This window comes from Scophthalmus maximus, chromosome 12 (assembly GCF_022379125.1).
Source record: "Scophthalmus maximus strain ysfricsl-2021 chromosome 12, ASM2237912v1, whole genome shotgun sequence".
Lineage (NCBI taxonomy): Eukaryota > Metazoa > Chordata > Actinopteri > Pleuronectiformes > Scophthalmidae > Scophthalmus > Scophthalmus maximus.
The window spans coordinates 13,844,126-13,863,917 of NC_061526.1; the positions used below are offsets into that span (position 1 = coordinate 13,844,126).

The following is a 19,792-nucleotide window of genomic DNA, read 5'->3' on the forward strand; positions in this document are numbered from 1 at the left end:
GACAGCAGGATAATTATTCATCGTGACAGCTTGGCAAAAGCAACAGAGCCTTTCCTCATGAGCTGTATATATTATATTTTGTTGCTGATTTCTGTTTGTCTCTTTTTTTTCCGCATTTCATTTCTTTCATGAGTTCGTGGAAATATTTTGACTCCGCTCCAAAGCTTTGTTTTTTTGAAAAGGTACCCTTTTTTTTGTGTGATGCTATTGCATCCTCAGCATTAATTGTCAGGAATCTCAGGTACAAAAGTAGCACGGAACTGAAACTTGGGACTCGGGACGTGGTACAGTGGCGTTGGATATCCCTCAAAGCGGGAGTCGCTGGAGGCTTTGTAATGGAGAGTTAGCGCGACTCTGAGACCATGCGTGAGTCTTTTGCTGTTGTTTCATGTCTCCGTTCTGTCAAGTACCTCCAAGTCAGTCAAATGCAGATTCCAGAGGATGTGAGAGGAAGTGCGTAAGAAGAAGTGTACCCTAACTTGAGAAAACTGGCTGGTGATGAAAGTTGGTTGCATTGAGCTGTGGGAAGGGGAGATGGAGAGAATAAAGGGAGCAAGAGGATGAAGATAATGAGTGGGCGATTGCCAGCCCCAACCTCCTGCTGCTTTTTCTCGTCCCAATTTGATTGTGTGTCCTAAAGTTTAGGTAATTTTTTGAAAGCAAAAGTTTAATTCTTTTTACCCGACTTCTCCTCCCCTCAGGACCAGGACGGCACTAAGGGCAGCTCCCTGAGCCCTTACCCCCAGCACAATTCTACCTCACCGGGCAAAGAGGACGGCGGAGGCGGTGGGCGGCCCTGCAGCGACGGGGGCTCGGCCGCGGGCACCCTGGGGACGCCCGAGAGACGCAAGGGCAGCCTGGCAGACGTGGTGGACACACTGAAGCAACGCAAGATGGAGGAGCTGATCAAGAACGAGCCGGAAGGTCAGTGATGAAAGAGAGGATGCTTCTGCAGCCAGATGTGCGATCCGCTACTCCCCGCCATCCCTTTTGGCCCTGTGGCGCTCTTTTATCACATCCTGTCGCCCTCGCCTCTCCTCGTCTTCCTCTCTGTCATCTTTTCCCTCTTTCACTCATTCGGATGAGAGGCGGGCCTTTGTTTTTCAGCACATGAGACAGATAGCATCGGCTGTCCAGGCCGATTGACCACCAAGCTTTGCATATTGATTACAACCTGACAAATAAGTCATGTGTGGGCCTGTGTTTGTTAGTGTGGTGTGTGTGCTTGACTGTGCTAAAAGCCTGCAGACATACTTGAATATCTTCATAACTGATAACAACAGCAGCTCACATTGGATTTATTTCAGCCTAATAATCAGCAAGCGTTTAATGCAACGTATCACTTTCCCCGCTACCTTCGTAACCCTTGGTTTGAATGCTGTCTCAAACCTCGGATAAAGACTTCACACACTGTTGAGGAGGCTAAACCAGATTGATGCCCTGGGCTACATAGTTTAGCGCAATTACCCCCCCACCCCCCACATTTTATTCTCAAATGTAGCCTCGGGCTACCAGTTGGAGTCGGGAGAAGAGATAAAATTAGCCCATGGCCAACTCTAATTTCCACCGGGCAGATAAATGGGAGATCACATCACTATTAAATGCACGTGGCAGTGATAATGTGATAACGGTGTCCATCTTCGTTCAGGAAGATGGGATGATATACTTAGAAGGTTAAATGTTTCAAAGACTAATTTATAGAAATCATTTAAAATCCTGTTTACTCTGCCTGCACCCACAAAAAACACAAGATAACAAGATATTCATTCTCTGGTAATTCAATACCTGTGATTATACTATATCTATATCCCATTGCAAAAGTTGGTGCCGAATGTGGGGTTCACCTGCGTCACTTAAGTCACTATGGCTTTTATTTACTGACAATCTGCAGATCAGACTGTGCATCCGCTGCTGAATTCACAGTATCATTGCAGACGTGACTCTGCCGCGATCGCCAGCACCTGTCTGCTCCCCCGGGAGCAGCCGCACACCGTGACTCTCGACTGCACACACACACACACACACACACACACACACACACACACACACACACCGATCTATTCCTACTCTTGTACCACGTGATTGTGAGTTCATTCACAAAATGAAACTATCAGACCTGGCACCCGGTCTTTTCTCTGATCATTGGTCAGAGTGGACCTGTGAACACCTCTAAAGCACACAAATCCATACCACATCTTTCTTCACACCTCCAGACTTTCCCTTTGGCTTCTAAATCCACCTCTGGTTCACATCTCCGTGAACTGTAACGCAGCCTCAAACCACACTGTGCGCAAAAGGTGACAGAACAGAGTATATGTAGGTGTAGGTGGGGATGAGTCCTGGAGAGGTCTGAAAATGTAGATGCACATGTGTACTTTTGTGTGTTTGTGTTAGCCCAGTGCATCAACAGGCTTCCATTTCAAGCTGTGATATGCTAACCTTACTTTGAAAGGCCTTTTCTGCAAGGTTCTGAAAGCAGCAGAGGCGGCTTTATTCCAGTCGATAGAGAACCTGTTGTGGCACATTTTACCAAATGAAAGGAAATAAATAAATAAGAAAATAAAAACTGGGCTTGCTTGTTGATCTGAGTTGTTTTGGGTTGTTTGCTACCTCGCTGGACCTCGTGAACCGGCTGCACAGGGGGAAAAACAACAAGGGACAATAATGGATCTTTATGAGTCAGCCAGCGCAGAGAGAGAGAGAGAGAGAGCGAGAGAGAGAGAGAGAGAGAGAGAGAGAGAGAGAGAGCGCCAATGGGGGAGAGGGATGAAGAGAGTGTGAGAGAAGAATAAGACAGAAGGAATAAGAGGAGAGTGGAGGAGAGAAAGAGCAGTGTCTTCACAGACCCCATTAGCAGAGTGCCACAGTGGTGCGGCATCCAGACCGACCCCGAGCATTATCTGCCCTCCGTTTAAATGAAACGCGCTAACAAAAGGCCCCAGCGCCTCCAGACCCAGCGCGTGCGCGCACACACACACACACACACACACACACACACACACACACACACACACACACACACACACACACACACACACACACACACACACACACAAAAACCCTTGCCAAGCAGAAAGAGAAAGGAAGAAAGAAAAGACAGTAAAGGAAGAAAGGGGAAGCTGAGAAAAGATGAAGAGAGGGAGAGGGAAATGAAGGGGGGGGGGGGGGGGGGGGGGGGGGGTAGTGGGGGGACGACAAGGGGCGGTATTGAGTGCAAGATAGAAATCCCTTTTCTGTGCCCGGCTGGCTATTGTTTGGCTGTGTGGCTCAGAAAGGCCATTAGCAGCAAACAGCAGGTTGGGATGAAAATTTAATGAAGGCTTTAATCATTATGAAAGGCCTGGAATATTACTGCTCTCTCTCTCTCTCTCTCTCTCTCTTACTCACTCAAACACACTCATGCTAGCGCACTGCTTCCAGCTGGATCAATGACACACAGACACACACTCACACACGCACACAAACACAAGCACATTCAGATTTAAGGAACATTAACACCAGAAGGGATGCGAAGAGGCCAAAAGACACAAAAAAAATGGGTCAGAAAACGATAAACATCTCAAAACCAAAAGAGAAGCTTGACTTATCGAAGGCCGCCCCTGAGCTTTACGTCTCTCACACACACACGCACGCACACACGCACACAGTACTCACAAACAAGTATGGCTCAAGTTTGAAAGATATAGTTGTGTGTCTGTGGCCAGTGTTGCTCTACTTAGGCTAGATGAATGGAGAGTGGTAGATACTAGGTCAGTGTGTGTATGTGTGTGTGTGTGTGCTGTCTAAGCCTTTGGGAGCATGTATACTTGTGTATATGTATTTGCATATGTATTTGTGACAGAATGTGTATACACGTGTGTGTGTGTGTGGGGGGGGGATTGTATTTGGCTGTATGTGTGTAAGGTGTGTATGCGCGCATGTGTGTAGGCCTCTAATAAATGACTAGGCATGCTGTCCCCCATGGCCTGGCCCAACCATGCTCCACCGCTCTCCTGCTCTCTCCATTCATCTCCTGTCTTACTCCACTGGCCACCTGCTACCCTGGAGATACACACTCACACACACCATCACATATATGAGCAGATGCACACTCATAACCGAACACCGGCAGCCACCGTCCTTAATAAAATCAGGGAAGGGACAGGCAAAGACGAGAAGACTGCCACATACGCATGTACGCGTGTTTTATGTGCTCATCTGGGCTCGAGGCCACCCGGGCGAGCGGCTCGTGCTGGAGTGTGTGTGCGTGTCATTATGCGGCCTAATGAGAGCAGAGTGCAGAGCAGCGCAGGAGGTGCAGGGTCGAGAGGAGAGTCGGCGCTTAAGCCCAAGAGAGAGTCGGCACGTTTGGGATGAACACACACACACACACACACACACACACACACCTGGGTTGCACATTTCCCTTGGACTTGCCATTTAACCTTATGTGACCCCTGTGCCACAGAGCAAGGCCTTGTGATACTCTATTAGCCCAGCTGTGGGGGGAAAAGACATGCACCAGATGGATGGATGGATAGATAGATAGATAGATAGATAGATAAACAAGAGAAATAAAAGCAGGACAAACCTCACTAAACGGGGCACAGATGTTCCTCTCAGCCCCTGGAGTCGTGCCTCCACTGCCCAGGACTTTCACCAGGCACTCAGGCCTCATTCCTCTCCTCTCCCTTTCTCTCCTCTCCTCCTCTCCTCCTCCTCTCCTCTCCTCTCTTCGTGGCAGTTCTAATGTAAGTGGCTCTCATTAAGTGCCAGCTGAGCTCCATCTCCGATCCCGTCTGTTGACCCTCTGCTACCCAGCCACAGCTACCCGTCACTGGGGCTCCGTGGCCTCCGGAACTCGTTTTTCTCCGCTTCAGTTTGAACTCGGCCATGAACAGAAACAAAAAGAGGTCCTCGGCTAGAAATGCGTCTCGACTGAAAGTGTGTGCTGTACGTCTGATGTAATAGTGTACGTTGAAAAATGTATTCACATACTACTCAGAGTAGAGCAGCGTCATCACTCATCAATCACTTCTCTGGATTTCCAACACGTAATATTCAGAGGAAAAGCCTGTAATACAAGTTTGTATTGATGTATTAATGTAATTTTAGTTTCCCCGACATGATAAGATCAGAAGTTACTCTCTGTAGTTTTGTCCATAGAGTGATGGCTGCTGCTGTGAATAAGATGGGAGCTTGGTCGTGTGGCTCCAGTGATCTGTTTCCTCCGCTCCACATTGTCGGGGTCAACAAATGACAATATTCTTCTTGTTTTACTGAGCATGGGTGCAGCTCAGGGGTCAGACCCTCGCCTTTTTTATTTTATGGCCTTGATCTGGACACGCGCGCAGGAAAACAAGACACACACACGCATGCAGGTTTACAGCTTCCGTCTGCAACCTTGAGGTCAACCTGAATGGTGTTTTTATGGCTGAGCGTACTCGCCGCTCCGAGGCACCGGCTTCCATACTGAAAATGCCAACTCAATGACAGATGTCACACAACACACACTCACAGACACACACACACACACACATGCACGCACAGCACTTCATCTACTTTCAAGGCGGGGAGGGAACCCAGGGCTTGCTTTTAGAGCGCACTGAGGCATTTTATAGGACAGCACTTAGGCAAGGCCATTGTGCCACACAAGCACAGAGTGACCGGAGCTCCATCACGCCTCCATACACTCCAATGGGTGACAATGGGAAGGGCGGATACATTCTGCCAAGAAGAAGGAGAGAGTGAAAGAAAGGGAGTAAAAAAAAAAAAAAGAAGGAGAAAAAAAGCCAGAGAAGTGGAGGATCGAGGCAGTCTCTCGCTCATTCGTCCATCAGTCTAGCCCCCCCGCCCTTCACTTTGCCTAATCCTTCTACTGCTCTGCTGTCCTGGGGTCTATGTCAAACACACACACACGCACACACACATGGACATACACGCGCACGCACTCACACTATAAACATCAACAATGGCATATACAACCCTTGCAAGTCACCGCATGGACCTGCGACTTTTAAGCACACATCCCGAAGGGGAATATGTGAACTGAAACACAGCTGTGTGCACAAACACGCACACACACTCAGACACACACACACACACACAAAACAGCAGGTTCACAGCCCTAGCGTGGGAGCGGGCGAACGTCTTTATGTGATTTCCACCCTTTGTCGGTAATTAGTTAGTTGTATAAATTAACATGAAGTGCAGCAGGACTCTCACAGCCATTGTTTGCCGCGATCATTCTTCCCGCACTGGGAAAAGGAAGGCGAGTGAAACGAAACAGAAGGGGAGGTTGAAAGAGGGAGTTCTTGTTTTTTTAACTCAAAGTTCAGGCGAGCGAGAAAAAAACACAATTTTGTCTTCCTGTTTGCCACTCAAAGGGCTCCAAATACACGGTCAGCATTCGTTGAGGAGAAGTTGACACCGCGCTTGAGAGTAACTCTGCCTTGAACCCCTCGCCGAGGAGATTTTAACATCCGCTTGTTGTGTGTTTTTTATTCTACTTTTCTTATCCCATGACCTGGCAGAGGAAAAGACAACCTTCGGTGCGGTGAAAATCAAACGTGCTCTGCTCAGAAAGATCACGCTATTGAAAAGGACACAGCCTTTTTGCACGAATAAAACTCACTCGGAAGTGGACAAAGAGCTGCTGCTTAATGTTGCATATCTCAAAAACACCTTTCTTTTACTCCATCATTATTTCCAATTATCAGAGTGTCATTGTGTCAGTTAACTCCACAGCGTTTTGTAGTAGAAGGAGGGGTGAAGAGAAAAACATCGCGGACATGGCTCGCAATTCAAATCGAGTCAACCAGGGTTTTTTGGGTTTTGTTTTGCTTTCTCTCTCTCTCTCTTTTGTGCCATGAGAAACAGGCAACGTCATGGGGCGAACCTGAGGCCTATTGTGGGGCCGGCCATTGTTGGCTCCATGAAAGACGCATTCAAGTCACTTTTCTTATTGAATTGTTTTTGCGTCTGCTTTTCAACGCGGCATTCTCTCGCCAGCCTTGCACGAGACAATCGGTGGGGATGAAACTCCTTTTCCGCCATTCTTCCCAGTCCAGATGAGCGATATTAAGGAGATGAATAGTGTGCATGTGTGTGTGTGTGTGTGCATGTGTGTGTGTGTGTGTTTTTGCATGGTGAAGCAGTGCCCCAGCTTTTGTCCAACACATGAGCATAAAGGGGCTTAGAGAGAAGAGAGAGGGCCCTGTGGTTTTCCTGACGGTGTGTGTGCGTGTGTGTGTCTGTGTGTGTTATCGGCCTCCTGGTGTGGCATTAAGCTAAGGACAAAGGCCGAGGTTCATGAATCAGCCTGTGCTTCCATACCCCAACTATTGTGACCCTACTCACAATTTCACTGTCCTCCAGTAAAGTGTGTCTGCATGTTTTTGTGGACCGATACCTGGTGAAGAAGAAGGTAGGGGGGAATGTGTGTGTGTGTGTGTGTCTGTGTGTGTGTGTGTGTGTGTGTGTGTGTTTCATCGCATGTATTTGTGCTCTTGATTAGGTTGTGTTTTGGTCTGTGTTTGTGTCAAGTGTGTATCTGTGTGAGTCCGACTGTCCCACATAAAGGCCGCCTGTCACCGACTCCCAAATATTAGACAGGCCCTAGTGTTTTGGCATCCACACATTTGCTTCCATTCAACTGCACGTCCCATGACCAAATCAGTGGAATCCATGATTTATCTGCTCAGCTTTCTCATAAACTCTCTTCATTTGCACGCCCTGTTGTTTTTCTCCCCCTTCTGGGTCTTTTCTCCCATTCCCATGGAGAGACACAGGAATGTTTTTTATGCTGCAAAATGGCCGCAAGATTAATGGGTTTTGCGCAAAGTTCCGACCAACTTTCATTTGTCCAACAATTACTTTATCAAAGAGATATGAAATGCAGCTGAGAGATCTGAAAACTTCTCAGCGAGTCTCTTGACGATTTGGTAAGGAATTGCTGCTTTGGAACTTCACCAGTTTTATTTCGAAAGGCAAGATGATTGCGCCCCCCCCAAAACATTTTTACTTAATAAGAACAATCATCAAGTTAGCCGTTAATGTCAACTACTTCCACTAAGTAGTTCACTAACACACCAGCATTTTTATTTTGAGTGTGGTGTACAATCCCCCAATGTGCTTAGTGCAATTTTACCTCTCGGCTCCGAACCGCACGTAAAAGCGTCAGAGTCTGTTGTCTCCCATCCGCCCGTGTCAGCGGCGTCCAGCGCAGAATTGAAGGCCTGACATGCAAAGGGGCTTCAACCGCCTTAGCCGAGGCGTGGGATTGGTGCGCATCACGACATGGCTCTTGTTAGATTGTCTGCACACGCGGCATTAAAAAAAAACATACATGTGTGTCGTTGACCGAGGAGCCATTGGCCAATATTGAAGGGACACATGCCAACGATCCATTTAATCACGGGCCTCTTACTGGGCCCCTTATATTTTTTCTGCTCCCTCTTGTGTGCACAAATGTGAGGGTGGTGTGTGTCTACTGTTTTTGTAGCTTTAGCACCTCGCGCATTCATAGAGCAACAAGTGAGGCAGCCAGTGACTCTTTCAATCTGTCAGCAAGTCAACTAGCAAGGAGGCCAACGCTGCAGAGGGTAAGCCAGCCAGTGCTAGCCCCACAGTAAGCCACTCAGCTACTCTGTCCTGTAGCTGCTCAGTCAGCCAGGCAGCCGGTCAATCAGCCGCTCCATTGGCCAGTCAGCGTATCGGTCTTTGAAGCCACGGGGTCTACGTTAATTAACCCCTGGCTCGCCTGGTCAGAGGGCGGGTCCCGCAGATGAAGTGGTAGTGTCTGTATTGTCAGCCTTAGGGGTCGTGACCCCGGGCCCCCAGCGCAGCCTGGCCTTATTTGAGCCAGATGTTGGGAGACAAGCATCTCCACTCACCGCCCGCTGCCCCCCCCTGCATTCTTTTCCTCCGCCGCTTCTTCATCGCCAACAGAGCGGCTGTCACCAGCTACTCACGTCCGAGCTCTCTCTCTCTCTCTCTCTCTCTCTCTCTCTCTCTCTCTCTTCCTCTCTCTCCCCCCTGTGGGATCCCTCCATCCATCCATTCACCTCTCCCTCTCTCTTCTTTGGCCCACTGCCCCTTTCCGCTTCGCTCAAGGGAAAGAGCGCCGTGTGTGTTGCCTGGCAGCGTGCCCGCTCTCATACATCCCCCCTTCCCTCCTTTCCTCCTACCTCATCCTCTGCTCCACTCCTCACTCATCCCATCCCACTCTTTCCATCATTTCCCTAGCCTTGCTTCTGTTCCTCCTCTCCGCCACCTTCTCCTCCACTCTTCTCCTCCCACCTCCTTTTGTCCGTGTCACTCTCTCCACCTGCCTCTAATCACTCCCCCTCCATCTTTTTCACTCCCTGCCTCCATTCATACTTGGCCCCCCCTCCTCTCCCCTCGTCTCTTCCTCGGCTGGGCTCAGGAGCAGTGAACAGGTGTTGTCTCCTTTTGATTTGGGTGCGTTCGGATTAATGCTGTCAGCTCAGCTGTTAAAACAACTGCCACCGCCAGATGCCAGTCAGTTTGGGGCTGGAGCTGTCACCTACACACACACACACACACACACTCAGATGCAGGCGTGCACACACAGGGTAACACACACACACACACACACACACACACACACAAGGACTCTTGGCTCATTGTAATACCGACAAAGCAAATCAGCTGCTGTACGCCAGTCATGTCTGTAACCCAGGTGTGTGTTTCTGAAGCCTTTCCAAAACATTGCAGTCAGTACGAGAGACATTATGAAATGACACAGTGATCATTAACACATCGTCAAGAGTTCGTATGGATTTAGACAAGACACCTAGTGTCCATCATTTAAGATGGAGCCTCCTGATGAGAGTTCAGTTCTTTTTTTTTCTTTTTGATTGTTTTTGCAGTTGTGGTGGAGCAGTTTGACATATAAAGGTCAGTTGACTCATCATTGAAACCACTGCGACGCAGCCTGTTGTTTAAAATCTCCTATTGCTCTGCATGCACCCAGTTGATGTCACCGGCGTTGTCTCGTGTCAGGTGTGGATTTTCAAATATTTGACCGAAACCCTGCGTTATGGACTGGACTAAACGTACAGTAGGGTCCAGTGTTTAAGGATCTCTGCCTTCACATGGGACTAATTTTCAGGGTATCTCAGTCTCTTCGGTTTGGAGTTTGACTTTTTTTATTTTATTTTTTGTATTCCTCTTGTGGGTTTATTAACATAACAGAATTACAATGTTAAATAGCTTGAGCACCGTGTCTTGATTCCCTCATGTATTAAATCCTATGGTTTTATCAGTAATTGGACAAATTCATTTACTACTTAATTATCTATTTAAGAGACTTTCTGGAGGTCACTATTCATAGAACCCGAACTGAGGTTTAAAATATTTAAAAAACTGATGAATGCATCAACTTTGAAATGTTTTCCAGCTTATTGCAATTTGAGTATTGAATGTATTTACTGCGCTGCTTTCTTATATTTATCTGTGAAATATGAATTTGCCCTTTACCGTTCTACAGGACAATTCAGAACATTGTCGCAGTGATGAACAAGCTTACTATACAGGTCAAGAGGTGACTGAGCTTAAACAAATGAGCACGGAACTAATTTAACATGTCATCACCTCTGTTTTTGTTCATGAAATCTTATTAGGACACGTCTTTTGCAGAAAGGCATTTGCTTGTGTGTTCAGTGAATGCACCTTCAGTGAGGCTTGTTTATGTTAGCTCGCCCTCGACCTGTGTTTACTGTGCGAAAAAACTCTCCATTCCTAAGGCAACACATGATTTCTACCTTTCCACCTTCACCCTCCCTCCCTTCATTCCTCCAGAGCCTGCTCGCACTCACTTGTTCCTTTCTTTTCTCCAAAACATTCATCCTGCCCTGTCTGCAGTCAGCAACACACGCGCACACACACACACACACACACACACACACACACACACACACACACCTGTCAGGAGTTTCTTACCACAGTATAACCCATACCTGCGTTAAACTCTATGCCGTTTAACTTTCATCCTTTATGTGTGTGTTTGTGTGTGTCACCGTTTTTTTTCTCTGGCGGCGGCTCCTTTCCTATGCCCGCAGCCGTTTTTCCGCCTGGCGATACTTAAATTTAGAATGTGGATCGCTGTTGTTGAAGATTGTGAGTAAAATGATGATTAACTATGAGTATCAATGATCAGCGGCGTGTAATCGGTGTGTAACTGTGTTATTTAAGGCCCGTTTAGATGTGGGTGGAGCTCGCAAGCTTCCTGTCTGTGTGTGTGTGTGTGTGTCTGTGTGTGTGTGTGTGTGTGTGTGTGTGTGTGTGTGTGTGTGTGTGTGTGTGTGTGTGTGTGTGTGTGTGTGTGTGTGTGTGTGTGTGTGTGTGTGTGTGTGTGTGTGTGTGTGTGTGTGTGTGTGTGTGTGTGTGTGTGTGTGTGTGTGTGTGTCTGTGTGTGTGTGTGTGTGTCAGATGGTGGGTAGTGGGCCTCAGAATAGTAATGCTGGTATCTTGTTCCATTTTATATAAACACGCTCAAACACACACACAAACACAAAAATTCTGAAGGGAAACATTCCACTTTTCATCTTTTCCTTCTGGCAGATTTTTGATGTCTCTCCCTCTGTTCCCTCTGTCTCAATCCCTCCCTCTCTGTAACACACTCTCCCTCTCTCTAATTGAACTCATGTACTCATATTTGTTTCCAAGATTCACACTAGAGAGTCTTGTGATGCCGGTTCAAGGAACAGTCCACACTAAGACACTGGACACTTGTTTGTTAGGTCATGTCTGTTTGTCTGACACACTGTTACACCCAAATGCACACAGACCCAACACACACTCTCTAACATTGAGACCTCTGTCCCGGTCCCCCCCCCCCCCCCCCCCCCTCCTTCGTATAAGTTAGCTGTGTGAAAACCCAGCGCCTTTCCAGCCCCACTAACCAAACCGCGTCTTGCCCCAGTTAACCGTAGATCACGGCCCTCCTCGTCCACCTTGTTGGTTTGTGTCATTACGCTAACAAAGTTATGGCCAGCGTTATCATATGCTACCAAAGTCTCCAGTCTCTGCCCAGCCAAAGATTGTTTAGACAATTAGCCCACTCAAAAGAGTCATGGGTGTCCTGTCGGGGGAATGGGAGGAGGAGGAGGAGGAGGAGGAGGAAGAGGGGGTGGCGGTCAAAGACTGAAAGGAATGTTTGGGAAGAAAAGAAGTATTGATGCAAGGAGCCGTGTCTGTGAGGGGTTGAACAGACACACAGTCAACTCGTTCGGATCTAGATAGAAATTATCAGATTAACAGAGGATTGATATAATTAAAAAAAGAAGGGCGAAAAGAATATACTTTTTTTTTTTTTTAAAGATGCCAAAACAGATTTTATAAACATCCTAATCATTCATAAGTGGGCACTCGCACAGTGATTTAAAGCCTATTGATCTTAAATGTGTATAAAGTTACAAATCACTAAGCATACTGTCAACATTTTTAAAAGGGATCATTTACTGTGTTTGGAGAAATTTTCTTTTTACTCCGCAAAGCTTCTCCATAGCACAGAAGATTATTTTATTCCGATTTACCATTTTCGGCAGTTGTGTAGTTCACCTTGTGACAAGTAACCTGAGCTGCGTTTGTAAAATAGGCATTGAGTCTGCTTTTATCCAATTCATCTACTCTGTGGAAAAAGTTCCAACATTTCAGGCCACAGATGGCAGTGTGATCTAAATATGGCCCCAGCAGCATCTCTGCCCGTTATTGACAACGCAAACTTCATCAAATGTTTTTTTTTTTTTTTTCATCTGACAATGTGATGTTTCCAGGAAAATTGTGGCGTAGGAAAAGATTTCAAGGGAGAGACGTCGGCGTGAGGGAATCATTTGTGCAAAGTGACTATTAGGGCTCCAGCAGCTCAGGCACACACACACACACACACACACACACATACAGACACACACACATTCTAGTCAGCAGAGCATTCCAGCGCTGTTTGGACTGTTGTTGCCATTGGTCTAATGGTTCTCACATGTCTGTCGCCCCATCTTTGAGCAGCACACAGGACAATGTGGGCTATTCTTAAGACTCCACAACGTGCTCTGTCTCTGGCCCAACGATGCACAGATGGAACAAACATTCACACATAGAGAAGAAAGAGACAGAAGACGCAGATCAAGATTCAAACACATAAACAGAGGCAGAAGTGTGCGCACGTCTGTTTGCGCTTGTCAACAGCGTCTGCACCAGGCTGCAATAGGCGGTGTCCCGCCTCTGCTGTCCGGCCGAGCGAGGCCACTCTAAAGCCGGGCCAGCTGTCAATCAAACAGCTGATGCAGGGCCAAAACTATAAGAGCGTCAGAAATAAAGGTCTTTACCAATCAGTCTCACATGAACAACAAAAAAAGCAGACGCACAAACACGCCAGCGCAGGGGAGGTTAACGTCATGGCTCTGCCCTGTTTGAATAAGGCTCCCAACATGCAAAGCAGCATTAGTGTGTCAGGAGTGTCTTGCTGTTCCGTCTGTCTCTCTGTCATCGCTTTGACAGGCAGACCGAAGATGTCAAGACTCACAAGAGGAAACGTGGCGCAGTGTGTTTGCGCGTATTTGCGTGTGTGCGCGCGCACGCACGCTCTCCTGTCTGCCTCTCTCCTAGTTAATGCGTGGGTCACTTCTCCTCCTATACGCGGCAGGGCCCGACGCACAATGTCTTCTTTTGTTGTCACGTTAAAGTGATGCAATAAAGCTGCGCAGTGACAAGGGCGGCCCGGGGGCTGCCGCTGTGCTGACAGAGATGTCGAGTGTGCGCGTGTGCTCGTGCGCGTGTGGAGACGAGAGCGCTGAAGAGGGGTTATTGCCACGAGACAGATTGCAAGTGTCATTTTCCATTACAGCAGCCTGAGCCGCTGTGTACAACACACACAGACACGCACAAATACACACTGACACATGCCTTGGCCTACTTTACCAGGATGCTTTTGACAGGGGAGATGTGCGTGCGTTAAGAGAGTGCCGGACCTGACTATTTAACCCTCTCCTCACCCTAACACCAGGTTGAGAAAGCAAAATTTGCACAAACAACACACTATTTCTATATTTTTGGCTTGTCTATCTTTGGTTGACTCACAGGCCAATGATATACTTTGGGTTTTCCCATAAAACTCAAGATTTCAAGAATCAGTTAATTGTTGCTTTTTTAACAGATTTTCATGGTTTAGTTAAAGGATTACATTGTGGTCCTCAAATCTTTGACCTCTTGGGCTCATGACACAAACTGAAAACATTTTGGACCCTTTTAAAAATGAGTCGACACACAGACAAGGTGCTTTCCCTCACTTTTTCCTTTAGTTTCCACTCAGGAAATGGTTTTTTCGACTGGCGGCATCGCCACTACACGACATCCATGTCGGAGCAGCTTTTCAAAGGGAATTCATTGAGTCCACGAGGTTTTAACACAGTGACCACATTGAGTCATACAACATGACCCGTTTTCGCCTGTGAACCTCTATAATCTATTCAAATGTCTCTCGTGAGGCTCTGTTTGTTAACCGGGCAATTAGCAGGGCAGTATTTGGTGGTTATCGGCACCGCAGTTGACGCTTGGTCTCTTCAGCCCGTAAAAGCATGAGGCAGTAAAATGAAAATGGGATCTGTGTTCAGTCCCATAGCTCGTCCCTAATAAGGTGCAGTGGGAGCGGCTATCGGGGGCCCAGGCTGAATTAGTCCGCAGCGGATTCAAATGTCTAGATGCTATCAAACACCATTTAATGATAATGGAGGTCACGGAAGCAATTGGGGAAATGGTGTGTGTGTGTGTGTGTGTGTGTGTGTGTGTGTGTGTGTGTGTGTGTGAGAGAGAGTGAGTGAGTGTGTGAAAGGAACGTTTCTCTGTCTCCTACAGAAACACAGCATTAAGATAGCATCGCTAATTTCTCTGGTTCGGCACAAAAACATGCAGAGGAGGGGAGAGAAACAACCCAATGCCACACAGGCAAAATGAAACAACAAGGAAAGTTTTCCCTGCGACTTTTTCGAATGTCGCTCCAGATTTTGCCCTTCATCGTTCTTTCACAATGTCGCGCCCTCTCCGCTGCTATTTCTGACTGCCAGTGTGTGGATCTGGCTCGCTGAGATTCCATGCCAGTGTAAAAATTGGCTGAGGGTTTGGTTCAAATCAAATTGGACATAAGCACCCACAACACCATCTGTTAGGGAAAGGCAGTGGAGTGAAGGGCAGAACTCCGTATTCAGATAAATGGATTTCCAATTTATTAAATTGTTGACTGACACCCTTGTAAATTTTCACTATATGTGCTGAGGCCTATTCTTAGAGTGTTACGTTTGGTGGAAACATGTTACTATGCATCCGTGCGATTCACCAATATTAGAATGAATAAAAAAGGATCCCGCTTCATCTGTTGTTTTGAGTCAAATTCTTCTTTTCAAATTTTTACAGCACAGTTGGATCACGTTTAGATGAGAAAAAAAAAAACTAAATAAATGTGTCCCCTTTTCAATTTTTTTTTTTTTCTTTCCTGGAACTGTCTGGCTTTAAATAGACTAAAATAAAAACCCTCTCCCTGGTTAGTCTTCAGGTGTTTTGGCAAGAGATATTGTGTGTGTGTGTGTGTGTGTGTGTGTGTGTGTGTGTGTGTGTGTGTGTGTGTGTGTGTGTGTGTGTGTGTGTGTGTGTGTGTGTGTGTGTGTGTGTGTGTGTGTGTGTGTGTGTGTGTGTGTGTGTGTGTTTGTAGTTTTCTGTTAACAGCTGTGTCGCCCTTAAATGTGTTTAGAGATGCGTCTGTGATTGTCACAGTACTTTAGGGGAGGACCATATGTCCCCTGTCGCCTTAACCAAAAAAACTTTACTTTACTTTGCAAGGTGAATAACACGATGATAACGCTCAGAAGCTGAAGTCATGTTGCTTAGTGTGTGTCTGGTTGAATGTCACTGAAGTGCACACCTTAGATTCAATGCCGATTTTGATGACACTCCCAGTAATGGTGAGGATATCGCTGATGATAAGGAGGATGTACCAGCCGTTGATGTGTGTATGTGCGTGCGTGCGTGCGTGCGTGCGTGCGTGGGCTGGTGTCCCCCTTGCCGGCCTAGTGGTCTGGGTGTTTATTAATAACTAAACTTGGAGCAGCTTCTGAATGACAAGTCACTGTGGACATTGAAACCAACCAGGGACTGACGTGCACGCTCACACACATTCTCTGTTTCCGTCTTACTTGCTGCGATCCCCTACTTCAGCGGGGAGGGACGGGGAGCACTGGGAGGGGGGGCTAGAAAAGTAAGGAGGAGAAGGAGGATGATGAGTAGGAGGAGGAGAGGGATTTTAGTGTTTACACAGAGGCCCAGCCACGGCGGCAACTGTTGCCAAGCACCGTTTTCCCCAACAACAAGCCAGTAATTGGTACTTTCAGCGGCTAACCTTGCGGAGGTGGTGGTGCGAGGTGGACTTGGACAAAAACCTTTTTGATACATCTCCCTCTCTATCTGTTGTCTCTCTTTTAAGCTGCCGTATATGGCCAATGTGTGTTTTTTTTGACAGGAGACTGCCCGTAATCTTGGCACGGCCCTCCCGCCGCTTTGGAATGATTGGACCGTCTTTAGAGGGAATTGATGAAAATGTGTCCAGACACATGGCCCAGCTCAACCAGACATGAATTGATCATCAAAATATCAACATCATCATTTCGTAATGGAGCATGTTGGCTCCGTCGGTGTGAAGGGAGTAGCCAGGCTGTAGAGCAAAAGCCCCGGTATCAAGAGGGTGTAAATAAGTGAGCAGTTGTTTTTTCTCTCCAAATTCTGCTTTTATGAAGTTTCTTTGAACATCTCCATAATGTAGAAGAGCCAGTCTTGTTAAAGTTGTAACATTTTACTACTGAATGACTTAAGTCACCTCATATTATTCAATTAGTAACGCTACTTCTCTTGATTTTTCTAAATAAAACAACCTTTTTTTAGATTTAAACTGCACAATTCTGTAGAACAGTGGATGTTGCTGTACAGGTAATTCTCTAGCATAGTGTAGTGCAGCTTGGAGCTATATCGAGCAAACTATTTCTATGTCTGCAGGTGTGTTTGCCGCCTCACCATTTTTTCCCTCTTCTGTAACCCAGATGAAGAGGTACAGTAAAAGTTTGATAAGCGCAGAATGACAAGATTTGACTTGATTTTATCAACAATTCAAGGCTGTACATCAAAAGATCGATGGTCTGATTTTCATCTTAATTCACTTAAGATAACCTGGCTCAGGTGTTTGCTTGTCATGTGCTGTGATTTACTATAATCTGGATTTAATGTAATATTTAGGTCACATGGTAAACATACTCTCTCCGTCTCTGTCATGGCCGCCAGCCAAAGTGTTCTCGCTGCAGAAGTCACCACACGTCTCTCCCCCTCCCTCCCTCCCTCCCTCCCTCTGTTACTCCTTCCTTCCATCTCAATACTTCAGTGTTCAGGGTGGCAGTCTTAGACAAACTCCACCAGTGCTTGTATAATTGCTTATTCAATGCAGGACCCTGCTCAGTTTGGGGGAGGGTGGAGGAGGTGGGGGAAGAGGAGAATGGAGAAGGGGGGGGGGGGGGGGGGGGGGGGGGGGGGGGGGTTAGCTGGAGCCTCCTCATGGCTGCCAAGGCCCAGGTCAATGTGGAGTCTGTCTTTCTGGATATAAGGGCCGTCCACGGGTCCCAAGCCAGGGCGCTTTCCTGTGGGCCCACCTCCTCCTCCTCCTCTTCTTACTCCTCCTCCTCATCTTCACTCTCCTCCTTCATCCTCCACCCTCCTCTGAGCCCGGCTGGGCCTGGCGCTGGCACAGAGGTCCCTTTGTTGTGTACCCGAGAGCCTGGGCTCTCTCTCTCTCTCTTTTCCTCCCCTCATTCTCTCTCTCTCTCTCTCTTTCTTTTTCCACACATCCAACTCCCCCTCGCCCCCCCCCCCCCTTTCCTCTAAAGGTCCCCAGGCTTCACAAATATGAGATAATAGGAAAAATAGAGCTGGCCGCTTGTGGTGACTCAGGGCAAAACGTCTGAGTGAAAAATAGAAAGTGAGTGTGAGAGAGAAAGAGAGAGAGAGATGGTATTGTTTGTTGGGTCGTTCGGAGCGAGCTGGACTTAGGTTGAGTCTCCCTCTCTCTTTCTCTCTCCACCAGCTTCTGAACCAAAAGCTCACTGTGGATCCAAAAGCCGGATGGGGGCTTGCTCAGACACACACACAGACACGCACACTCGCACACGCTGTTTTCGCTCTCCGTCTCTCTGCCTCTCTCGGCAGGTGGACGGGGTTGTTTTGGCTCGGCTGCAGGGCAGCAGCTTGACTCCGTTTGAGCCAATGAGCCAAAATAATAGCCGACAATTCCAGAGTTATTGTCAGCGCTTTTCCCCCCTCTGCGTTTCCCAGAATCCCTCTCAGCCGTGCGGGATCAGACTCGGAACATCACCCTCGGATTAATTAATTATTGCTGCTTTCGCATGAAAATATGACAGCGGGACTCACAGCCGCTCGTACCGCGTGGTCAAAACAAAAACGGATGTTTTTTTCAAATATCTTCGACCCCTCTGACCTGTCCAGATCCAAAGTTCCCCGAAGATTCCAATTGCCCAAAGATTATGCACAAGAGTACGTGTGTGTGTGTGTGTGTATGTGTGTGTGTGTGTGTTTTCAACAGTGTGAAACCCTAAAACTTCTAAATTCCACCCCTTCATTCTTGTGAAGTTGGATGCGGGTATCCTCCCTTGCTCTTGGCTCCTTACACCCCACCCTGCAAATATGCGGCCCACACCCCTGCGTGGGTACCAGACTCAACCCGCTTACCTCACAGAACGCACACACACACCCAGCATCCCCTACGTCACAAGAACAGGGTGTAGCCCCTCTGATTTTCATGGAAAGTGTTGCGCTGTCCTCCTCCATTATATGAATCTTGGCCCTAATTAGCAATAGTCGACGCTCGCCGTGTTTCCATCCAACTGTCAAGCGAATTTTGTCAAAGCCCCTTGAAATGTTGCAGAATGTAGAATGTAAATCATCATGTGCATTTCCATCCGCTGAGCTAAAAACAAATCAAATCTGTGAATGCGAGAGAAGAGTGGAAAGAGTCCTTGAAGGATTGTTTTGTACCAGGCAAGTTGGAAGTGTTCTAATGCACCGAGCTAATGCCCAAACAACCACGACGAGTAGCTAATGCACGGGAGAGAGATTTTGGCGAGGTCGCGGTTTTAGGACGTCCAAACACACCTTTTAACTAAGTTTGTCGGTGTGTATGCATGGTGTGTGTGTGTGTTTGTAGTTTATCACTTCTGACAGTGGGGGGTTCATTTCTCATCGTGTTCACCGCATCAATCAGCATCTCAGTAAAAGCTACTTCTCTTCTCTCCTCCTCTCCCCCCTCTCCACTCCCCCTGCCCATTTCCTCCCATTTCGCCATCCGCCACACAATGAAAGAGCCTCTTGGCTTTTATTAATAGTTAAAGTGGCCCTGGTCTGTCACTGGGGACAATGGCTGCAGCCCTGTTAATAAATAAAAATAATAACTAGGAGATGGAGACAGAGCGAGCGAGAGCAATGGAGAGAGAACAGGCGACGCTGCCATTTGTTGTTCCCTCTCACTTGTCAAAGCTCTTTGGCTTAAAAGCCTCTGTCATTGTTGAGGGAGAGGAGCTGGAGGGAGAGATGAGAGTGAGAGACATAGAGAGAGAGAGGGAGGTAGTGCCAGGGCCTAATAGCACCTGTTGGGGTGATGCTGAGACAGCTGTCATGGGGGGGGAGGAGAGAAAAAGCACAGGAGCACGCTCATCTTCTACTCTTTCAATGAGTGTTTCTTTCCCTCCTC

General features: G+C 47.4%; 1 protein-coding gene across 10 annotated transcripts in view; it reads left to right on the top strand.

Moving 5' to 3' along the window:
• The window catches only part of sox5 (SRY-box transcription factor 5), a 218,736-nt gene that overhangs the window by 151,874 nt on the left and 47,070 nt on the right, over positions 1-19,792 (top strand). For all 10 annotated transcript variants that reach the window (XM_035614909.2, XM_047336418.1, XM_047336423.1 and 7 more), the window contains one exon: positions 702-924. In XM_035614909.2, coding sequence (XP_035470802.1) covers positions 702-924 — 223 coding nt within the window. The remainder of the gene's footprint in view (positions 1-701; positions 925-19,792) is intronic.